This window comes from Macrobrachium nipponense, chromosome 33 (assembly GCF_015104395.2).
Source record: "Macrobrachium nipponense isolate FS-2020 chromosome 33, ASM1510439v2, whole genome shotgun sequence".
Lineage (NCBI taxonomy): Eukaryota > Metazoa > Arthropoda > Malacostraca > Decapoda > Palaemonidae > Macrobrachium > Macrobrachium nipponense.
Window position 1 is genome coordinate 60995763 of NC_087219.1, and position 22678 is coordinate 61018440.

Sequence of the window (22678 nt, forward strand, 5' to 3'; positions counted from 1 at the left end):
AACTTTGAAAAACTATCATCAGTGCTATGATCGCTGATTACAAAAAAAAGCGTGACGGTACGTTAGCAGCGAGCTCATCAGGGGTCGGACGCTTAACAGGATAATGGAACGGCGTATGTGTGAAGCCTCCACTAATGTGGCAACGATGATTTTGCCATTCTTAGGCATGCAAACAAATTAAAGGTTACATTTATTTCTGGCATACGATTATTTAAGAAATTCAAAATATAATAATAATAAAGACTGAAATCAATGAAAAGTGCTAGCAAAAACAAAAAAGCAAAAAAAAAAAAACGTAGTCGTTCCTCTATGCACTTTTCCGTATTCGTTCCTCTATGGTTTTTCGGCAGCCAGATGTACGAAAACGTTAGAAACATTTGATTTTATCTACGTTAGAAATATCTGTAATTTTTCGGGGTAATTTTGGTTGCAAAAAAGGGATAATATACATGAATTAAATCAAAATTTTTAAATAACAATGTAAATTTAAACTAAATAACGAGTAAAGTAAACAGTTTAGGGAATAAAACTTTGCAGTTTCGTCGTCTGTCGTCGTTCTGTCGTCGTCTGCTATTTGTAATTGTGTTTATGGCGCGCGCGCTTAGAAACCAGGAACAGCAACGGGTTTAAAGTGCAATGTTGGAGTGAACTGAGACCAAAATGTGTATAATAACAAATCAAATAAGCAAATGTGGAGTTTCAGTTGTTGATGGCAGTAAGGATAAAAACCGCCGATTACAGGTAAGAATGAATTCAGTTTCCAACCATAACCCCGGGGAATAACAAGTTTTCATACTTTCACTAATATAGGCAAACAAAATGTTGTTTTATTGTGCTGATTACAACTGCAATCTTGAGTAAGATCAATAAACGTTTACATACATACGCTAACATTGTTCAAATGAGTGCTGGGAAGGCCTGGGGAAAGATGGTGTCCGTCACTGATGAGAACCGTCCAATGAAAAACGTAGCCGCCATATTGGATTTCAAAACTGCCTTGAAAACATATTTTACGAAGAGCTCACATGCTTATTTTAGTTCGTATGGGGCTTTCATATATCACAATATGTTGACGAAACTTCGTCTTTTAAATGGTATGCTTAGAGGTTGCAATTGTATTCATGTTTCACCAATTAAATATCGAGTGAATAAGACCCGTCTACCGTGATGAGGGTTGGCCTGTACTGATGTTTCCCTTTCCCCCTACTACCTACCAGTAAGCTAAGTTGGAGAGGTCAGTCACAAGCCAACCTCCGAGGAAGAAACCAAACGAAACCTCTACTTTCCTCTCGAAATAAGAGTTTCTCCCAATTAGAAATTAATGCTCTAATTTCCTACTGAACAAGTTAATGAAAGTATAGCCCTATGCAGTGTTATTTAACCCCCATGACACTTTCGAAATATTTTTACTTAAAAACACCTAACATATAGAAGATTGACACCATCTCCGATGTTTGCGGATTCACTTGTGTAAACAAACTTCCCATTTTTGTGCTAAACCTGCTCACCATTCATAGGCTACCCATAGACGCTGGGACACTTTCTTCGCAACAATCTTAAATGACGATGGTGTTTATGCTTGCGGCTGGGGATTATGGCAATTGTTTGGGAAGAGGAAGAAGAAAGGTGTGCTACATAAACATTTAAATAATTAGTTTAAAAATTAGGTAGGGTAGAATATCACGACAGGCCAACCCTCATCACGGTGGACGGGTCTTATTCACTCAATATTTAATTGGTGAAACATGAATACAACTTGCAATAAGCATACCATTTAAAAGACTGAAGTTTCGTCAACATATTGTGATATATGAAAAAAGCCCCAAAACCCCCCCCCCCCATACGAATTAAAATAAGCATGTGAGCTCTTCGTAAAAGTATGGTTTTCAAGGCAGTTTTGAAATCCAATATGGCGGCTACGTTTTGCATTGATGGTTCTCATCAGTGACGGCCCACCATCTTTCCCAGCCTTCCAGCACTCATTTGAACAATGTTAGCGTATGTATGTAACGTTTATTGATCTTACTCAAGATTGCAGTTGTAATCAGCACAATAAAACAACATTTTGTTGCCTATATTAGTGAAAGTATGAAACTTGTTATTCCTGGGGTGTTTATGGTTGAACTGAATTCATTCTTACCTTTGTAATCAGTGGTTTTATCCTTACTGCCATCACAACTGAAACTCCACAGTGCTTATTTGATTGTAATTATACACATTTTGGTCTTAATTCACTCCACAGTGCACTCGAACCACATTGCTGTTCGTGTTTCCTAAGCACTCACTCCGTAAACAAAGTTACGAGCAGCAGACGACAACACTGATTATGAGATGCAAGCTTTATTCCCTTAATTGTTTACTTTACTCAATATTTAGTTTAACTCTACTTCAAAATGTTTATTTAATTCATGTCCATTATCCCTTTTTTGCAACCAAATTAACCCCCCAAAATTACAAATGTTTCGGATGTATACTTACGAGCATACGACGTGAGGAAAAATGGCTCATCGTTGCCAATCTAGTGGAGCGTCACACATACGCCGATGCATTTACAAACTGTTTTCGATGAATTCTATGTTGTCATAGTAATGTAGTAATGATAAAATTGCTCTAATATGTATATATACTACAAATAGATACGCTAATTTCACTTATTTCCCCGGTTTGTGTAAGTCTTATACCTAGTTTGGGAGGGTAAACACATACCAATTGACAACACTGATAAACAATTGAAGAGCGCAAACGCCGCAAAGAATGCCGTTAGTCCCCTTGAATAAGTACGAATAAGTGCTGGTAAGAGGTGGTTTTACGATTGTTGTGATGAAAGTGCCCCCAGCGTCTATGGGTACAAGTGGTGTCAGATTTAGCACATGAAATGGGAAGTTTGTTGACACAAGCGACTCCGTAACATCAAGATAGCGTCAATCTTCAAAACATTTTTAGTTGTAAGTAAAAATTTCTAAAGCGTTTTGTGAGATTTCCACTGCCGTAGCCACCCTTTTCAGTACCCTCTGTTTTTATCTTAAAATTTTTGGCCTTAATTTCTAACTTTGGAGAAAATACTTACTTCGAAAGAGTAGAGGTCTTTAGCTTCCGTTTTTTTCACCAACAAGAAGTCGCGACTGATGCCCATCTCCGGTGTCAGGACGCGTTATAATGTACTCGGAGGGTGGCTTGCGTGATTGTAGGTGGCCTGCTTGGCCTGCTGTGATATTCTACCCTATTTCTACAGGAGCAGTGCGCACGAACGGCAAGGAACGTAACCGCGGATACGACATCCACTAGAGAATTTGGGGCGTCCAATGTATTTTCGCTGTGTTTTAGCACTGCCCTGGGGGTGTTAATTTACAGTCGTCCCGAAACAAATATTACTTACAAATTCTTGTTCAGTAGATAAATATTACTTAAATTCTTGTTCAGTGGGTAAAACTGCATAGAAAAACCGCAACTGCCATAGTCTAGGCTGCCGCGGATAATTACCCTAACCCAAAAATAAGTAGCTACCCAAAATAATAGCATGAATTGAATAAACATTTTGAAGTAAGAAAGTTAAACTAAATAATAGTAAAGTAAACAAGGAAATAAAGCTTTGCTCCTCATAAACAGTTTAGTGTGCCCTCAACTGTGTTTGTGGAGTGAGCGCTTGGGAACCAGGAACCTAGTCAAGCACCCAAAATAAGGTCAGGGTAAACAACCGCGGATGATCCATTGTCATCGTGCTGGCCAGGCCTTATTCACTCGATATTTAATTGGTGAAACAAGAATACAATTACAACTTTAGGCATACGTAAAATATGTTTTCAAGGCAGTTTTAAAATCCAATATGGCGACAATCGTGTGGCTGGCCGGTCTAACCACAGACAATCCACCATCTTTCCCAGCCTTCCCAGCACTCATTTGAACAATGTTAGCATATATATGTAACGTTTATTGATCTTACTCAAGATTGCAGTTGTAATCAGCACAATAAAACAACATTTTGTTGCCTATATTAGTGAAAGTAAGAAACTTTTTATTCCCGGGGTCATGGTTTGAACTGAATTCATTTTTACCTTGTAATCGGTGGTTTTTATCCTTACTGCCATCACAATTGAAAACTCCACAGTGCTTATTTTATTGTAATTATTCACATTTTGGTCTTAATTAACTCCACATTGCACTTGTACCACGTTGCTGTTCCTGGTTCCTAAGCACTTACTCCGCAAACACAGGTAAGAGCCAGCAGACGACTACACTTCTTTATGAGGTGCAAAGTTTTATTCCCTAATTGTTTACTTTACTCATTATTTAGTTTAACTTTACTTCAAAATGTTTATTTAATTCATGTCTATTATCCCTTTTTTGCAACCAAAAAGACTCATCGTTGCCAATCTAGTGGAGCTTCACACATACACCAATGCATTTACAAACTGTTTCCATGAATTCTAGTTGTCATAGTAATGCAGTAATGATAAAATTGCTGTAATATGTATATATACTACAAATAGATATGCTAATTTCACTTATTTTCCTGGTTTTGTGTAAGTATTATACTCAGTTTGGAGGGTAAACACATACCAATTGACAACACTGATAAACAATTGAAGAGCGCAAAACGCCTCAAAACGGCGCAAAGAATGTCGATCCCCTTGAATAAGTACGAATAAGTGCTGGTTAGAGGTCGGGGTTATGATTGTTGTGATGAAAGTGCCCCAGCGTCTGTGGTACAAGTGGTGTGCGGATTTAGCGCAGGAAATGGGAAGTTTGTTGACACAAGTGACTCCGGAAACATCAAGATGGCGTCAATCTTCAATCTTCGAAATATTTGGGGTTGTAAGTAAAAACTTCGAAAGCGTTGTGGTTGTGGGCACTGCATTGGCCTCCCTTTTCATTACCCTCTGTTTAAATCTTATAATATGGCCTTAATTTCTAACTTTGGAGAAAATACTTCGAAAGGAGAATAGAGGTCTTGAGCTCCTGTTATCACCACCTACAACTCATGACTGATGACCATCTCCGGTGTCAGGACGTGTTAAAGTACTTTTTCGGAGGGTGGCCAAAACCTTGGTAGTCGGTGAGTTGGCCAGTCTTCTCGGTTGTTTACCGTATTATGATTCATGGTAATTCATTTTAAAATATTTATTGTTGTAAAAGTAACCAGATTCCTGACACAAATTTCATCGGTTTTGCTGTGAACATTATCTACGGTGTTGTTCGCGCTTTCCTATTTTTTTATCAGTATTGCCAATTGGTTTGTGTTTACCCTCCAAACTTAGGATAAGACTTACAGAAAACCATGGAAATAAGTGAATTTAGCGCATCTATTTGTAATACATATACAAATATGTGAGCAATTTTATCATTATTGCATTACTTTAATATCTAGAATTCATGGAAACAGCTTGTAAAGGCATTGGTGTATGTATCAAGTTCCACTAAATTGGCAACGATGACTTGCACATTCAAGGTTACATTTGTTTCAGGCGTACAATTATTAAAAATTAAAAACAAATTATTTCAGCCATACAATTATTTTTAGAAAGTCAAAATAGTAATATAGACTTAAATTAATGAAAAGTGCTAGCAAAATAGTAAAAAAGTTTTGTCATAAACAATTCACTAAACTGTCATCTGCTCTACTCGTGGATTCTGGCTGCCAGACGTACAAGGCTGAAAATTATTCCTGCCATGACTTTGCTGTAAACAAACTTGCACATGGAATATGTAGTGAATTAAGAACAAAATGTATATAATTACAACCAAATAAGCACTTTGGAGTTTCAGTTGTGATGGCAGTAAAGATAAAACCACCGATTACCAGGTAAAGATGCATTTCAGTTGAAACCATGATCCCGGGAATAAGACGTCTCATACTTTCACTGATATAGGCAACAAAATTATGTTTTATTGTGCTGATTACAGCTACAACCTTGAATAATGTCAATAAATGTTACATACTATATATACGCAAATATTGTTCAAATGAGTGCTGGGAAGGACGTGTCTGCCACTGTTAAACCGATTGGTACTCGCAACCATACGACGCCATATTGGATTAAAAAAAACTGCCTTGAACACATATTTTATGAAGACTTCACATGCTTATTTTACTTCGTATGGTGGTTTCATATATCTCATTTTGTTGACAAAACTTCAATCTTTTGAATGGTATGCTTAAATATTGAATTGTATTGTTGTTTCACCAGTTAAATATTGAGTGAATTTTTTTTTTTTCTCCTTCCTATCAAATGGCTGCACAGTGGTGTTTTACCCTAGTGGCAGTTTTCTTTGTGGCAGTCATATGGTGAGTTAGGTAGTCTCCGGTGCAGGGTGGCCTTACTATGATACTTTTAAATCTCAAAGTATGTGACCCAGGCATTGTACAAACTCGAGATCTCATGGTTTGCATTTCTGGCCATTAGGTATAGGCTCATTGGTATAATCCTCTCTTGTATATCCTGCAACCCTCCCTTTGCTATAGGTTAGGCTTATTTACCTAACAATTACCTAGGGTGTAGAATGCAAAACGATTATTGGAGACACATCAGAAACCATGCTTCTTTTTATTGATTTGCAATGACAGGAATGGTTGAAAATGAAAAATACCTGATGCATGTCCTCAGTTCTTATCAGTGACAAAAGACATAGGCTAAAGGACAGGTGTTTTGAGACCATGTCCAGGAATCCTTGAAATGCATCCAAACCTTACCTTAAGCCAGCCTAATATAGGGTAGTGAGTCTTTGCCTGGCATGAGCTGTTCTCTCTAGACACTACCTATACCCAACCTGAACTAGAGTCAAGATTTCCTTAAAGGAAAGCATCTTGATTTTAAGCTCCCAAATCAGACCTATGTTTCGATTTCATACCTAGCTGGAAGGGAAAGGAGGCTTGCACGGTAACTCCTAATACTACCCCTTTGAATCTCCTATCCTAACTGAACTTTGAGAGCTATTTATCATAAGAGCAAAATGTAGGAATTCATCTAAACTCTACCTTGCACACTGGGTTATAACTGGTAAGTGGGGGATCCACTTCCCTCAATTACCATTACAGGCAGTCCCCGGGTTACGACGTTCCGAGGTTACGACGCTTGTCAATAGACATTATTTCCAGGGTTACGACGCCTACAACGCTCATCTGGGAGATGACATATGACACCAAAAATGCAAAATAATCAATATTTGAAGGTTGTTTTGATGAAAAATGGCATAAGAATGCAGTTTACATAGTTTTCAATGCACCCAAAGCATTAAAAGTAAGGTTTTCTGAGGATTTTTGACAATGTTCCGGCTTACGACGCGTCTCAAGAACGGAACCCCCGTCATAACCTGGGGACCGCCTGTAATTTCATTATTAATCTAGAGGTACCACTTAATTTAATCCTGATGGTTCAGTTCAGATAGGAGCTGTACTATTCAGTGGAGGAGAGGCATGTATGAGTGGAATGGATCATTACATTTCCAAATCAAATTTCATTCTACAAATTGTATGACAATTGTAAATGGTGAAACATGTTGGATCCCTGCCCATGTAGGCATACATAGAAATATTGATGCCAATGAAACAACTAAAGATGTAGTTATTCTGGGCAGATCAAATATAACCTTCTCAGTCAGTAATTATGTTAACTAGAAAGCGTTTTTAAAAAATGGCAGATACTACGTAATGAACATGATAAATTTAATCAGCTCAAACTTATAATGGAATTATGACGTTCTTTAAACCAAAGGGAATGCCTCATGCTTATGCCTTGTGTTCAGTTGATCACTAGCTGTTACCCAATAGTGAAAGTGCACTGCTGTCAGTGGTCAGTAGTTGTTCCCCAGCAGTGATGGTGCTTTATTCACAGTGGGCATTAGTTGTTACCCATCAGTAATGGTGCCTTGCTTTCAGAAGTCACTCATCATTTTGCAGCAGTAATGATGCCTCACTCTTAGTGGTTATAGTAGTTACCCTAGCACGTTGACACTACCTTGTTCTCAATTAGTTAACCAGCTTTTTTCCTGCCACCTATGATGCTGCCATATTCTCGCTTGAACACCAATTGTTACCTAGTTCAGAATACCTAATGTCTTTACCTGCAGGTGTACAAATATTGTTGTTAGCATTTTACGGATAATAGTGAAATATCAAAGACAACTTGAAAAAGGTTAAGTATTCTTTGCTTCTTATGTGGCAGTTGTAACCCTGAGTTGAAAGCAACTCTACTGGCTGCAAGGATAGAAAACATCATAAAGCAGTGAAGAGATGACACTACCATAGCCAAGCAACATCTAGATCTTATTCATGAAATTCAAAGATTTTATTGGTGTGGATTGCAGACCAAATATACAATAAAAGGGATTGCTGTTTAATTTTCCAATTATTTAAGCAAAGGCTAAAAATATACTAGAATTACTATATGTCATTATTATTTTTGGAAAGTAATATCTTAGACAAAGAAGCAGAGAGTATGCTAGGATTCAGGTTCATTAGAGACAGGGTACCTCTGCTGCTCAGAGGTAGTGTAGCTGGATGGAAGCTTTGATTTTTCCCATTCCAAAAAGTCATTCACATTTAGAAATTTCTCTCTGGTCACAACCATTCAGACCCCAAGTCATTGAAGACACTGGTACTATCTGGGAGGTTGCATTTTGCCTTTCAAACGCCATTCAAAACTGTTTATTTTAGGAAGCAAATGTGATCATGTACCTCATTTGGTGATATTGGTGTGGAAGTAAGTCTTGTATTTTTTCCACAGAATGTGAACACTGTTTTGCATGCAATGGACCCATAGTTGTGTGTATTAAATCATACTGTGGTGTTCATGTTTACTCTTAAGTTGACAATTGAGTAAAGTGCACCCAGAAATGAAATTTTTTGACAAAGCAATTACTTTTCTTTTTATTTAACCTGGAAGGATTTTTTATGTATATATTCTCTTAACTGCCCTCTCTGCTTGCTCTAAGGTTAGCTTCACAGAAAGGGGGTTTTCTTGGTATGGACTCGGGTAATTATTGCCCCAGCCAGAGATGGTTATGTTGTGATAACAAATGTTAAATGAAGTATGAAGGGGATGTGTACTGAGCCTTTGTTATTATATTCATTTTTCAGTACTTTATACTAAGTACTTTTGCTGTCAAGTATCATGTGTACAGTATAGTACTGGACACTTGCCTCAATTTGTACAGCATACATAGCTACCAATTATTATACGTATATGTGCATTCCCATCATATTTATAGTATATTGTTGTTAATGACCAGTAATCAAGCTCTTTTATTAGGGTTAGAACACCTTTCATGCTGCATGCATATTGGATAAGAATGTTTTTTTATGATACAGTTCTATTTTATGACCTTGCTGAAGTTTTGGGGGGTTTATTGACTAAGAGTGAGTGTGCATAGAGTATGCTATACCTTGGAAAGCTTATGCTTCTATCACAAATGTTAATGCCAACATCTGTTGACAATACCCGCATGTTTTTAAACTGGTTTGAGATATAATAGACTAGACTATGGGTTAATCATTGCTACAGTATACATTTCAAATGTATTCAGAAAGCCTCTCATTTTTACAGTTAGGTTAATTATTTTGAATGATCTAATGCTTGATATGTACCATACTGAAATTATACAGTATTAATTGGTATATGTGTTAATGTTAACAGCAACTATCTATACTGTAGTTTGTTTAATAGGGAAAGTCTTCAGGTGTTTTTTGCCTTATTGCTATTATGTCAAGGTTTATTGTTTTTATTGGGTTTGCTATTTTGTTAATGGGTTGTATGTTCATATCTTGTACAGTGGTACCTCGAGATACGAAATTAATCCGTTCCGAGGCGGCCTTCGTATCATGAGTTTTTCGTATCTTGGAAACACATTTTACATGTAAATGGCTAATCCGTTCAAGCCCTCCAAAAAACACCCCATTAAATTTCATAATAAAGCTAAATTGACCTATAAACAATGAAATACTACAACAATTTGGACCATTCAATACCTAAATACAAAGAATAAAAATGCAAAACCTGTAAATAAAGTTGTATACAGGCAGTCCCCGGGTTGACGGAAGGCGGGGGTCCGTTTTCTTGAGACGAGTCGTAAGCGAAAATCGTGTAAGCCGGAACGACGCTTGGAAATATGTCTTAAACTAATAAAAAGTTATAAAAACCTTACTTGTAATCCTTTGGTTACTACATGTTGTTTTCTGTAGTTTTATGTACAACCTGGAGTTATTTTCATAAAAGAATGCTGGTTCTTGAAGGTAAAAACTATTGTAATCCTCTGGTGACACTACATTCTTGAAGTTTTATGTACAACCTGGAGTGATTTTGCAAAATCTTGAGGGCTACAAGAACAGCTGATTACTATTTACGTATCATATAGACTAATTAAAGTAAATGTATCTTTAAATAGGCTTATATATTAGTATCAACAAAACATTTCCTGCCATGAGTCAGAGGCCGGTTTAATGAAACGAACACTTCTCTGTCCTATCTGTTCAGAAAATAAACGTTACGTCAATCCCCGAGACCATTGTTGCCAAAGCGTCTCTCTCTCTCTCTCTGATCAAATTACATTGGAAACTTGACATAACGATTGCCCTAATATACGAATGTTTTGAGATATAACAAAAATTTGCGAAAATACAAGCTTTTGATATACAACGAAATATTTGAGATACGATTTTGCGATGAGTGTTAGTTGTATAGGCGACCGATAAATGGCGTTCAGTCTGTTTGTTTGTTGGTGCTGCATGTTAACACTCGTTGTTTAGTTCGTTGTATTTGCGCCTATTTTTCGTGTTATTTTGTCTATTTTATTATTAACCATGGGTCTCAAAGCTAAAGACAAAGCAGGTGATAGAAAAAACCCAAGAAATGATTTCGATGGAAGCAAAACATGAAATTATAGCAAAGCATGAACGTGGCGTTCGTATCGTCGATTTGGCAAACGAGTATGGTCGAAATCCTTCGTACAGAAATATCCCATCGATCATCAAGGCAGAAGGAAGCTATAAAAACCCCCGAGACCATTGTTGCCAAAGCGTCTCTCTCTCTCTCTCTCTCTCTCTCTCTCTCTCTTCTCTCTCTCCTCTCTCATCTCTCTCTCTCCTCTCTGATCAAATTACGTACTGGATAATGTCTCTCTTTGGATACTTCGATTTTGCCAAATATTGAGGGCTACAAGAACAGTTGATTACTATTTACGTATCATATAGACTAATTAAAGTAAACGTAACTTTAAATAGGCTTATATTATTAGTATCAACAAAACATTTACTGGCATGAGTCAGAGGCCGTTTAAACGAAACGAACACTTCTCTGTCCTTACTCGGAGCGTCGGAAGACGCCTCTCTCTCTCTCTCTCTCTCCTCTCGTCTCTCTCTCTCTCTCTCTCTCTCTCTCTCCTCTCAATCTCTCTCTCTCTCTCTCTCTCTGATCAAATTACTGGATAATGTCTCTCTTTGGATACTTGGAATTTGCGTTGTAATCTAACCAGAAACTTCGTTTTGTTATTATTACTGGAAACAAGCAATGATTTTTTCATTATTTGCGCTTTTGGACTGTTATATGTAAACTAGTATGTATTCATTCGCTCGGAAACTAGTTCCGCATATGAGGCGTCACTAAAAAACATAGAAAAATACAACATAAAAAGTGTCAACAAAAATCATCATAATCTCAAAATTTTTGTTGTAATCTAACCAGAAACTTATTTTTATAATATACTGTGCTAAACTATAAAGGATTTTTATCATAGTATGCGTTTTTTAAAAGCGTCGTTAACTCGGAGCGTCGGAAGCGTCAGCGTCGTAACCTCGGAACAAGCGTCGTAACCCAGGACGGATTTTTTCCATTGAAGATTTAAGAAAAAGCGTCGTAACCTCGGAACGTCGTAAGCCGGAACCGTCGTAACCCGGGGACCGCCTGTATTAGTGTACAAGAAATATTATTACTGTAACGTAAAATGTGGAAGTTACCTTTTTCGAGTGAGGCTATCTCTGAAAGTGGCGGCCAGAGGAGGGGAGGAGGAGGACAAACGGCAGATACGTACACTTAACTTTACGAAACATAAAAAATGTCAGAAAAACAAACTAAACTTTACAAAACACATTGACAAAACTGTAACACTTAACTTTACAAAAAACTTAAAATAAAATTTATTTTTTATTTTTTTATTTTTACATTACTTTTTACTTTTTTATACTGTACGTAATTTCAATTTCTTCACCACCGAATGGATGCCAGTCCGTTTACGGAATTTTTCGAACCACCCATGAAAAGCCTTGAACTCTGGGGTTGCCGTTGATGTCCCCTCTCCGCCGTCGTCTTCGGCTTGGGCAATCAAATCGCCGAAAATAGCGCTGGCCTTCCGGCAGATTGCCGTCTCGGTTATCGTATCGCCATCGATTTCTTTGTCCTCGATCCATACAAGAAGCAGCCTTTCCATTTCATTATGATGGCTCCTCTTGTTGGAACAAAAAATAGACGCCCTTGGAAGGTGTAGCTGCTTTGATGGCTTCCTTCTGCTTAAGGATGGTGCCTATCGTCGACGGATTTTGGCCGTATTCCTTAGCGATCACACTCAACCGCAAGCCAGCTTAATACTTTTTTATTATCTCCATTTTTGTCTCCATAGAAAGCATTCTCTTCTTTCTGTGAACTTCAGCAACTTTCTTGGGACCCATGACTCTATGTACTGTACGTAATTAAGTTACGTTCTCACAACACGATAATATGTACTGCAACGAAATCACAAACGAATTTACGTTACTAAACGAAATCGTTGGACCGAACGAATGCCGATTGCGTACGGTAAAGTTTCGGGTGCGGAGTGGCCGAGCTAAGGCATGCCAACACGTACGTATAGAAGATGCATGATGGGAGGGATGCTGTCCATTTAGAGAGAAGGATCTCATGGCTTGGCTAGCATCAGGAACCAATGGGAGAGCAGGAGGATGGTGGCGTGCGGCGCGAGTTTCAAAACTGTTATGGGGCGAATCTCGGACTTTCAGAAACCTTTCGTATCTTGAAAACTTTTCGTATGTAGAGCAGTAAAATTTTTCGTGTTAGCTTTCGTATCTCGAGTTTTTCGTAAGTTGAGCCTTTCGTATCTCGAGGTACTACTGTATTATTATTATTATTATTATGAAAGATTGTTGCATTTTATATGATAGTAAAAGTGAAGATTAGCTATGGGTTCTGTTAAGTAAAAAAATTTGTTGTTGGACTGTTTCCACATTAAACATTGTTGTATTTTCCTTGCTTCTATGAATTCTTTGTGTTTATGTATTTAATGTGTTTGTATAGGGTAGGCTATGCAAAGGTTTGGAGAAGATTATAGGTGTTATTTGACTGGATAGTAGGGGAGAGTTTACAGTATATAAACTGGGATGTTCAGTAATAGTGTTTTTGTATTATAAAAATGGATGATTATAATCTTGTCACAGGGATTCTTAGGGAAATAATGTTGATAAAAGAAGCAGAGGAAGATACTTTTTATAAAAATAGTTAAGAGAACATGCATCAAGGCAACTAACCCTTAACTTAAGGATTGTGATGGGAATGAAGTTTTCAAAAGAAATACAGGCAGTCCCGGGTTATGACGGGGGTTCCGTTCTTGAGACGTGTCGTAAGCCGGAACATCATAAAAAATCCTAAGAGAACCTTCCTTTTAATGCTTTGGGTGCATTGAAAACTATGTAAACTGCATTCTTATTGCATTTTTTCATAAAAAAAACCTTCAAAACATTGATTATTTTGCATTTTTGGTATCATATTTCATGTGCCAGATCAGCGTTGTAGGCGTCGTAACCCTGGAAATAATGTCTGATGAATATAATTGAGAAGCGCCTTAACCTCGGAACGTCGTAAGCCGAACCCATCGTAACCCGGGGACTGCCTGTTATTGATTTTTTTTTTTTTTTTTATTTCATTTGAAGAAAAAGAATGGTTTAAGAAATGCAATATACATCTATATAAGTTGCACTTTATTAATCTCAATGTGAGTTTCCGAGCGGCCTGTTCTACTTTGTTATGTTCACTAGTTTTACTTCTTGTTTTGTTCTTCAGTTACAGGGTACCATGATGAGTATGCCCGAAGGACTGTTGAAGTTACGGTGGAACAACCATCAGGCAACATTTTGCCACATATTACATAGACTCCGTTCAAAGGTTAGTGGCTGTTTTCAAATATGATTGATAAGTGTTTTATATGTTTTATGAAATGACATGACCATTAACATGAATTAATCATTTTATGAGGTTTTGGGTCTTTGAATTGGTACACAATGCTCATCTCAAGCAAAGTATATTATTGTAGTATTATTTAGGAATAATGTTTGAATGAATATTTCCAAAGTACTTCGAGGTATACTAGGGCTATACGGTATATTATTTTACCTGATGCAATTCAACTTTAGGTAAGCAAATTTGGAAGAATGCAGATGGTTATGTTGAATTTAATTGGTTTTTGTGCATATGTGTGAAATGTAAGTTGATTAAAAATTGTGTAGGTAAGTGTGGTGTTAATAGTATTGCTCCTAATAAGTAGTTTAAGCCAAATATTAGGGGTCTGTGAGACTTGAAAAAGATAGCTTGATAGGTGTGTTCTTAAAGTATGTTGAAAGTTGATGCTAGACAGTGAAATATGTGGAAAAGGTAGGTTGGAAGTGACCAGATGAAACAAATGAAAAGCAAAAGGCAAGAGGGAGTACAGTTAGGGTTGAAGAGATGCTGCAGGGAGCTTTCAATACTGTATGTGTTTGTTACCCTTTTAGGACGTTTCCGTTATGCAGTGTGGTTACGTGTATGCTTGGGCCAAGGAATGTTTGAGTGAAAAATGCCCAAAGATTAAATGATTGATAGTAATGACGAACTTGAAAGCGGATTTCTTTTTGTATGGTAGTGTCTTGTGTTGAATACAAGGAGACTTATTTAGAATGCTTTTTTTGCTTAAATTTCCTTATGTTGCATGTCTTTTTACTTACAGCCCCGGTATGCAGATGCCACACTGGCTTGTGAAGGTCGGTTGTTTATGGTCCATAGACTGGTCTTAGCAACCTGCAGTGACTTCTTTGATGAGATTTTTCAGCAGACTCCATGTGACAGCACTCGTGCTGTAATAGTTTTGAATGAAGCTCGGGCCCAGGATATTGAGTGCTTGTTAGACTACATGTATTGTGGTCAAGTAAGTTACTAATCTATGTTATTGAAATTGCCATTGTTCATATAAGAAACAAACCTTTGGTCTTAACATTAGGATAATACTAGTGCCAAGCTGGAAACCGGTAGAATTAATAACAAACTTGTGAGATCCAGGGACTATTGGCGTATATACCAGGTCACGGGGTATTGTAGTTCCCAGAATGCCCTCGGTGTCTCGTGACCCATCAATTACTTTCCTACCGCCTTTAAGATAAGACGTGATTACTTTCTGTCTATTTTAAAGCTGGATTAGTTTGCCCAATTTGATTCATATTTTCCTTTTTTCTCTCTGGGTGATCTCAGTGTGGGTGTGATCTGCTAGGTGTGTGTACATTGTGAGATGGAGAATTTTGCTTCACCAATGGGAATTTCTTTGGGTTCTCACAAGAGACAAAGGAAATGCCCTGGAGTGAGTGGGTTTCCTTGTTCAAGATTTTTGACATCGGTGTCTACAGATCACATCCAACGTGTAGTAGGTGCAGAGAATCTTTATGTTTCTAAAATTCATGTGGGATTACCCCGGATCATTCATTGCTTTCATATGTGATTGTTTAGTTAGAAGTCTGTCATGGTTTACGAGTTCTTTAACTACAAATGATTATCATGGATTCAGTTCTTCAACCCCAAGTAGCTCTTTAACCTAAGGCTGAGTACTCGAAAGATTCCTCCCTAGCACAACCTTCACCAGTTTTTTGTGGAGAGATGCCTCCAATCACTAGGATCTTTATCTCTTCATGTATAGGGTTGATCCATTATCTCTTATGAGAGACCTTTCCTGCAAAACAGCGACTCACATGCAAGGCTATTATTTTTGGTGGATCTTTGTCAGCTGTATACAAAGTGAGACAACTGTTGCTGTGATTGGTGACATCAAAAAGGTTCCTCTCCATACAGTGTTCCTGTTCGGTAAACAAGATCTGAATGTTTTCCAGAACAGAGGAAGTTCCTTCTGTTGATACTGGCGTGTTACTACAGGACTTACTTGTGTTTAGTTTGTCTGAAGGATGTGGACCTCTCTTCGCCCTCAGAACCCTCGGTGTGGTTCAAGAGCTTGGAGCGGTCTTGTTCACCTTGGAAGCTCAGACCCCCTCTTTGAGACCATACTCTTGTACTGAGTTGGGACATTTCTCTGGTTCTAAGTTTTCTCTCTCAACCTCCTTCGAGCCTTGTGTCAATCACCTCCTTGGAAACTTACCATTTTGCCGTAGACTTCCGTGGAAGGGTTGGAAAGTTTCAAGGTCCCCTCAAGCACTGCGTAGTTATCTGAACTTCTCGACTCCTAGAGCTTAGGTATCGTAGACTTCATGTTAACACAGGCCAGTTTAAGAAAGGTGTCCTAGTACAACCAAAATGTGAGGTGTTTAGGCAAGCTGACTCCTCCTCAAGTTCTCCCACCACTTATCTGTTCATAAGTTTTGAATGTTGGCTCATGATGCCTCAAACCACTTTCACTTTCTTTTGCACGAAGAATGCTGCCCACAGATCCTTTGACATGGTTTCTTAGGGTCGAGCGGTGGCTGTTCAACAACTGTGATTGATCCAGTGGCCATGTCAGGACAGTTTGTATCTTGCCTAAAATGATTAAGTGGATTGAGGAACGTGGGAGTTGTCTGGTCTCTTTTCTTTCCCTTGTCTCCTTTCTTCATTCCTGCAGGCAGTTTGAAGAATAGATACATCATACACTGAAACTGGCTTGATGCAGATGAGCACTGCAGCCATACTGTTACAGCACTTTTCATGTTCCATGCAACATGCAATTATGCGCTTCTCAGTAGCTAAAACTCCTCGCTCCAGTAAGGGGAGTGAGGAACGGTGGCAAACCCATTTCTTGTGACCAACATGGTTTGTTGCCTGAACAGATATTGTTCTTTTTGTCTTCTTGAATGAAATGAATCTGGACCTTTTTTGTTGTAATTGAACCCAGTGGGACTGAATGTAAGATATCCAAATAGCTAACATCTGAAAGACTTGAGTCGTCTTTACCTATCTCATTTCCAAGAAGGAATAATCAGGTGTCCCAAACCCTCAGTCGGCTCTGGATTCTCATACTTATCCCCCCAAGTATGAGTCTATCCTATTGTTAAACAAAGGTTTGTTTCTGGATTCTCAGCCTGCCCCCAAGTATTAGTCTATCCTATTGTTAAACCAAAGGTTTGTTCTTCACATGAACAAATGACAAATTTTTAATCACTGTATTTTTCATAGCTAACAAACCTGAGTTCTTGACATGAGTGCCCAACTCTAGCTGCCCCTCTTACTACGTTTCATCCTGGTTGGAAGAAAGATTTGTTCATTCCTGGATTCAAGTGCACTTTCTCAACATGCTTCCATCTCAGCTATGCAGCAGATGCCACAGATTCCTTGTATTTACAATCTTTGATTTTTTTAACCGGTTTCCACCTGGCGTCAGATGATTTATCCTATTGTTAAGACCTTAGGTTTGTAAGCTAGAAATCTTGAACACGGAAAGAAAGCCGCTCACTCCAGGGCATTTCCTTTGTCGCTTCCTCGAAACGAAAGAAGTTCCCGTTGGTGAAGCAAAAATCTCCATCTCACAACGTACACACTTACAGATCACACCCACACCGAGCACACCCAGAGATAGAAAAATTAACAAGAAAAATGAAAGTGAAATGGATAAATTCTTTTCTATTTTCAATTTCCCTTTCAGCAGATCTGCAAGCAAAAGTATATTAGCTAACAATTCCTCTATTTTCTTGGTATGGCTGCTGCACAAAACTATATATTTATTTTGTGAATGAATACATTTATGATGAAAAAATCATGTATAGTACTGTATCGTAATACTAATGTATAAACATAAAAATACAGTAATCAAAGTGTATTTTTGCCTTTTGAAAAATGTTCATCACAATGTTTACATTCTGAGAATCAGAGAGAGAGAGAGAGAGAGAGAGAGAATATGGCAACACTTAATTACAGTAACAATTACAAATGTCAAGGACAATCAGTTTTTTTATGTTACAATACTAATAGATCAAAATTATACTAATTTATTCTGTAAGTGAAATAAGGTTTTATTGAAATTTTTCTGTTTGTTCATAAAAGATATGTATACAGAGAGAGACAGAGTGGTTTTGTGATTTTGTTGGATTTTAATCTAGCATTTTATTGATAATTTGCCATTTACAGTATTAATATTTGAAAATTAGCAAGTCATTTTTATTATCATAAAAAATTTAATATTTGAAAATTAGCAAGTCATTTTTATTATCATAAAAGATTTATTTAGTCATGAAAATAAAAGAAAAATACAGTTGAATTACTAGTTAATTTCTGCTATATACTACGTATTTGGAGGTAGGCTCCACGGGAAAACTAGTGATTTTCTTATTTCCTCTCCCCATAGGAAATGTTTAGTATGTAAATTTGTCAGTAGATAGCAGTGTGCTCTCGGGAAGTTTACAAGTTTATAACTTTCAAAGCATGGAAAAAAATACCAAGTTTTGAATGGTGCATGAATCTTAATTTTATTTTCTTCTTTTTACCTTTTTAAGATCCAAAGTCCCAATTCTTTATAATACTGCATGATTTACAAATACAGTGACCCCGAGTTAACTTGGAATGTATAAATATCAGCAAAAAATTATATATTACATACTAAAAACCAGTTTGTTAGTAAGATAGGGACTGCACAGTAAACTATTGTCTCTGTTTGTAATAGAATACAAATCTTCGTATTCAATGTGAATTACCTTCGGCATAAGTTGAAGTTTGGTAACATGGTAATTTGAATGGTTATGATTGTGAAAGTTGATGATGCCCGGTTACACTCTTGCTTATGGGAATGAGCAGCTGGACTAAACTTTGAAGTATTGGGCAATTCAAGTAAAACTAAATAATATATTTGAATAAATATTTATTAAGTTAATCTTTCTGTGCAATTACCAACCATGTCAAATCTTAACACTCGAAATGTTGGCTGATAAGGACAGGTGTGCATTCTGAGAGACAACCTTGCCATCGATAACCCAATCACTTAATAGGTGAGAAGCTGAGCTTCCCTAATCCATTACTGTTCCATGCAACGTAAAAGCACCTTACAAACAAACAAAACATTGCTGAATAGTCCTGCCCTTGGAATTCTGAAATTTTGAAAAGCATCTTTGAAACCACTTTCCAAATGTAAATGTATATGAAGCAACAAACTTTCCAAGTATAAATGTATAGGAGGCAACAAGCTTTAAACATCAGTGTCAAAGATCCAAGTGATCAAGCCAAATTAATATGAAATAGAGTGAAATATATTAAATGAAGACACTCCTAAACTAATGTTACACTTAAACAATACAGCAACAACTGCTTAAACAATACAGCAACAACTGTCTTAAGTACAAATTGCGTCAGAACTATCAAACTTTAAACCTAGTGAGGGGGGATCAGTTCCAACTTAAACCTGTCACCCGTAATGGACTTTTAAACGAATGAAATTTTGGCAAATCACCTCATAAATGTAAGTTACATAAATCCAAGGGTTATTTATTTCAGTAGGTTGAGAGCAAAATGGAACCTTAAGAATGATTACAGCTTAAGTAACTGTGGCTTAAATCACCATATAAATACTGCATCTGCTATTCAGGGTGGCATACCTCAAGCATGTCCTTTCCGTGAGTAATTGTGAAGGAGTAGGAGGAGGATCACCGTGTTGATGGTGGATAGTGATGTAACCAAGAACTACGTTTGTTTGTTAATTTAGGCAAGAGCCATCTGCAGGCTGTAGTTCTCTAGTAGGTCATAACAAAAGACCGAGTTAGAGATGTGTATTTCTGGTGATAGAAGTTCACTCTCGACGTGGTTCGGAAGTCACATAAAGTCGTGGTCCCACCATACAAACAACCAAACATAACAAAAGACCTTGTGTCCATAGAAACAATAATATGGGCAAAGGAGGGAGAATGCCTTTGATATACGTTTTCAGGCACGGTGGTAGGAGTGGAAGAGGCATCTTTACGTTAAATCCAACCCTTCCATTTTCGACTGGTGTCTTCCGAATTTCTTCTGGAGAAATGTATAAGCAGCAGTATGGTTGTTTAAAGCAAACAATCAAGGTTTCCCATGAAGAAACTGAAAATTGCCACCCAAATTGCAGAAGGTATTTAGTCACTAATTATTAAATAAGGGTTCCTCATGGAAAGTGAGTATATAACAGTTTAAAAATCCAATGAACCAATTTATACAAAGATAAATGCAAAAATAAGTTTTCTTTACATCTGCAAAGATGCCCAGGGTATGAATGAATGTCCATGTTTCCAGGAAGTGCTCTCATAGTTTTATTTGAGAGATTTGGTGGTTCCCTTACCTTTTAACTAATCTGTTGCTAGTTAACTGTGTTGCTACCAAGCGTCTGTGACAGCACTAGCTTTCATCTGATGTAATCCATGTAAAATACAAAATGTGTACTTAGGAAAATGGAAATTATTTGGATTTAAACAATAATAGATGTATATCACTACCTCTTAATGAATCTTTGAAATTTGTATTTGAATCTTTTTCCTGATTTTAAACTGTCTTTTTTTTGAAAGAAAAATTTTTTCTTCCTTTAAATTTTTTTTTTTTTTTTTTTTACACCTTGTGGCTGGAAAGGGCTTTAGGTTGTCTGTCTATAGGACTTGCTTTTATAAAAATTTGTATTCCATAGTCAGTATATGTTAATTGATAAGTTTATAATGTGATTATGGTGAAGTGAATTATGATTTAGATGGTTTTTTGCAACAGTATATGTGAATAATTGTCCTCTGATCTGTTTTGCATAATTTTTTCATATATATTTTTATATACTGTACATATATTTGTACTGTAGTTTTAGCTTCATAGCTTGTCCTCCTTCCAGGTCAATGTACGACAGGCAAATTTGGCATCCTTGTTGAAAACAGCAGAATGTCTCAAAATAAAGGGTTTAGCTGTCCCAGAAGCAGCAGTGAACTCACCACCATGTAAGTATATACCCTATACATAATGTGTTTGCATTCCTAAAATGTCAAATTGGTAGTAGTAGTAGTAATTGATCCAATATTTTCCCCCTCCATCAACGGTCCAGGGGATTTACTAAAAAGCCTGTCTGACATTTCATCTCACCGTTGTTTTCTTGATTTGTAGTGTGATAATGATTTTTTCACAGTGATAATTAGCATAGGAGAAACTTAATATGATTTTGGATGCATTACTAGGTGGTCAACAGGTATTTGTTTGAAAGAATTTGGAATATTGTTGCCAAATTGATTTTATGAGAATCTTGTTCTGTTTACAGTTATTTTTGTGTTTACAGTTATTAAAGTGATTTAAAAAATAGTTGCTAATAATTTGAACTTACCTGATCTTGTATGAGAAGTAAAAGTTGCAAGCACTTGAGATTTATTGTTCACTTTACAAGTGTTTTTTATTTTGTTACACTTCATAAATAATATGTCATCCACTCTTTTATACACGTACTTAAAAATAAACTTTCCTTACATAATAAGGAATTAGGATTTTTGGGCTTTTCTTTTGATATAAACCATGCAATTTTCCTAGGAGCTAATACTTGTAACTAACCCACATTCATTGTCATGTAAGCCCCAGACACATCCATAAGCAGGTATAGCAAAGCCTCTAACATCTAGAAGAGAATTTGCTTAGGTTTTGAATCCTTCCTCGGGCCACAAAATCAAAGCTCGCTCTGCTCTTTTATTTTTGAAAGCAAATCATTGTTGTCATCTCTTAATGGCTGGCATTTGGAGGTGACAAATAACTTTTGAGAGCTTGTATTTTAGGGAAGTGACACAGTTGATTAGCTTAAAGCAGGTAGAACCTATTTTAGTTGAGGTTCTGGAGGTGGTAGACTAGTCATCATCAGTACATTTTATATTAAATGCTTTATACTTTTATTTATTTTGTTGAATATTGTTATCATTAAACTGTATATTGTAAATGAAAAAAAAATTGATACAGTTTAACTTGTAAGACCCAGTAGGCCGTTGAATACAAGTATAAACTAGATAATCAGTCAGTTCGAAGTACGAGCATTTGTTTGACAAACGAGGTATCACTGTATACATGAATGTACTGCCAATTCACTATTGTATTATACTACAGAAACTCCCCCTCCCTCCCCCCTACCTGTAGCCTGTCATTCACAGTTTTCCCGGGCAGCACGGGGTAGGTTAGTTAGTATATATAAGTCTATAAACCATCCTTGATCAAAGCCCTATCAGATAGTTTTTGTTTGGTTTAGCCATGATTGAATAACAGGCATTTTTAAGGTACTACGTATACTCATCAAGGCTATTTAATTATGATATAAAGTAAAAATGTTGCAGTATAAATATATAAGTGCAGTTTATTGCCAATGATACCTTTTTGTTAATCTCAAAGATATACGCCATCTAAAAGAAATGTAATTTGCCTATGCAGTATACATAATTGTGTATCATTTAATTTTGTCATCCCAAAACATGATTTGATCACATATATTGTTTCTAGTGCGAGATGCATTTTCGGTAGATTATACG

The 22678-nt window shown here is 36.9% G+C and overlaps 1 protein-coding gene across 1 annotated transcript in view; it reads left to right on the forward strand.

The window, feature by feature from the left end:
• LOC135202880 (broad-complex core protein isoforms 1/2/3/4/5-like) overlaps positions 1-22678 on the forward strand; it is a 31311-nt gene that overhangs the window by 2835 nt on the left and 5798 nt on the right. The window contains exons 2-4 of the mRNA XM_064232333.1: positions 14037-14138; positions 14956-15153; positions 21022-21124. Coding sequence (XP_064088403.1) covers positions 14049-14138; positions 14956-15153; positions 21022-21124 — 391 coding nt within the window. The 5' untranslated portion in view covers positions 14037-14048. The remainder of the gene's footprint in view (positions 1-14036; positions 14139-14955; positions 15154-21021; positions 21125-22678) is intronic.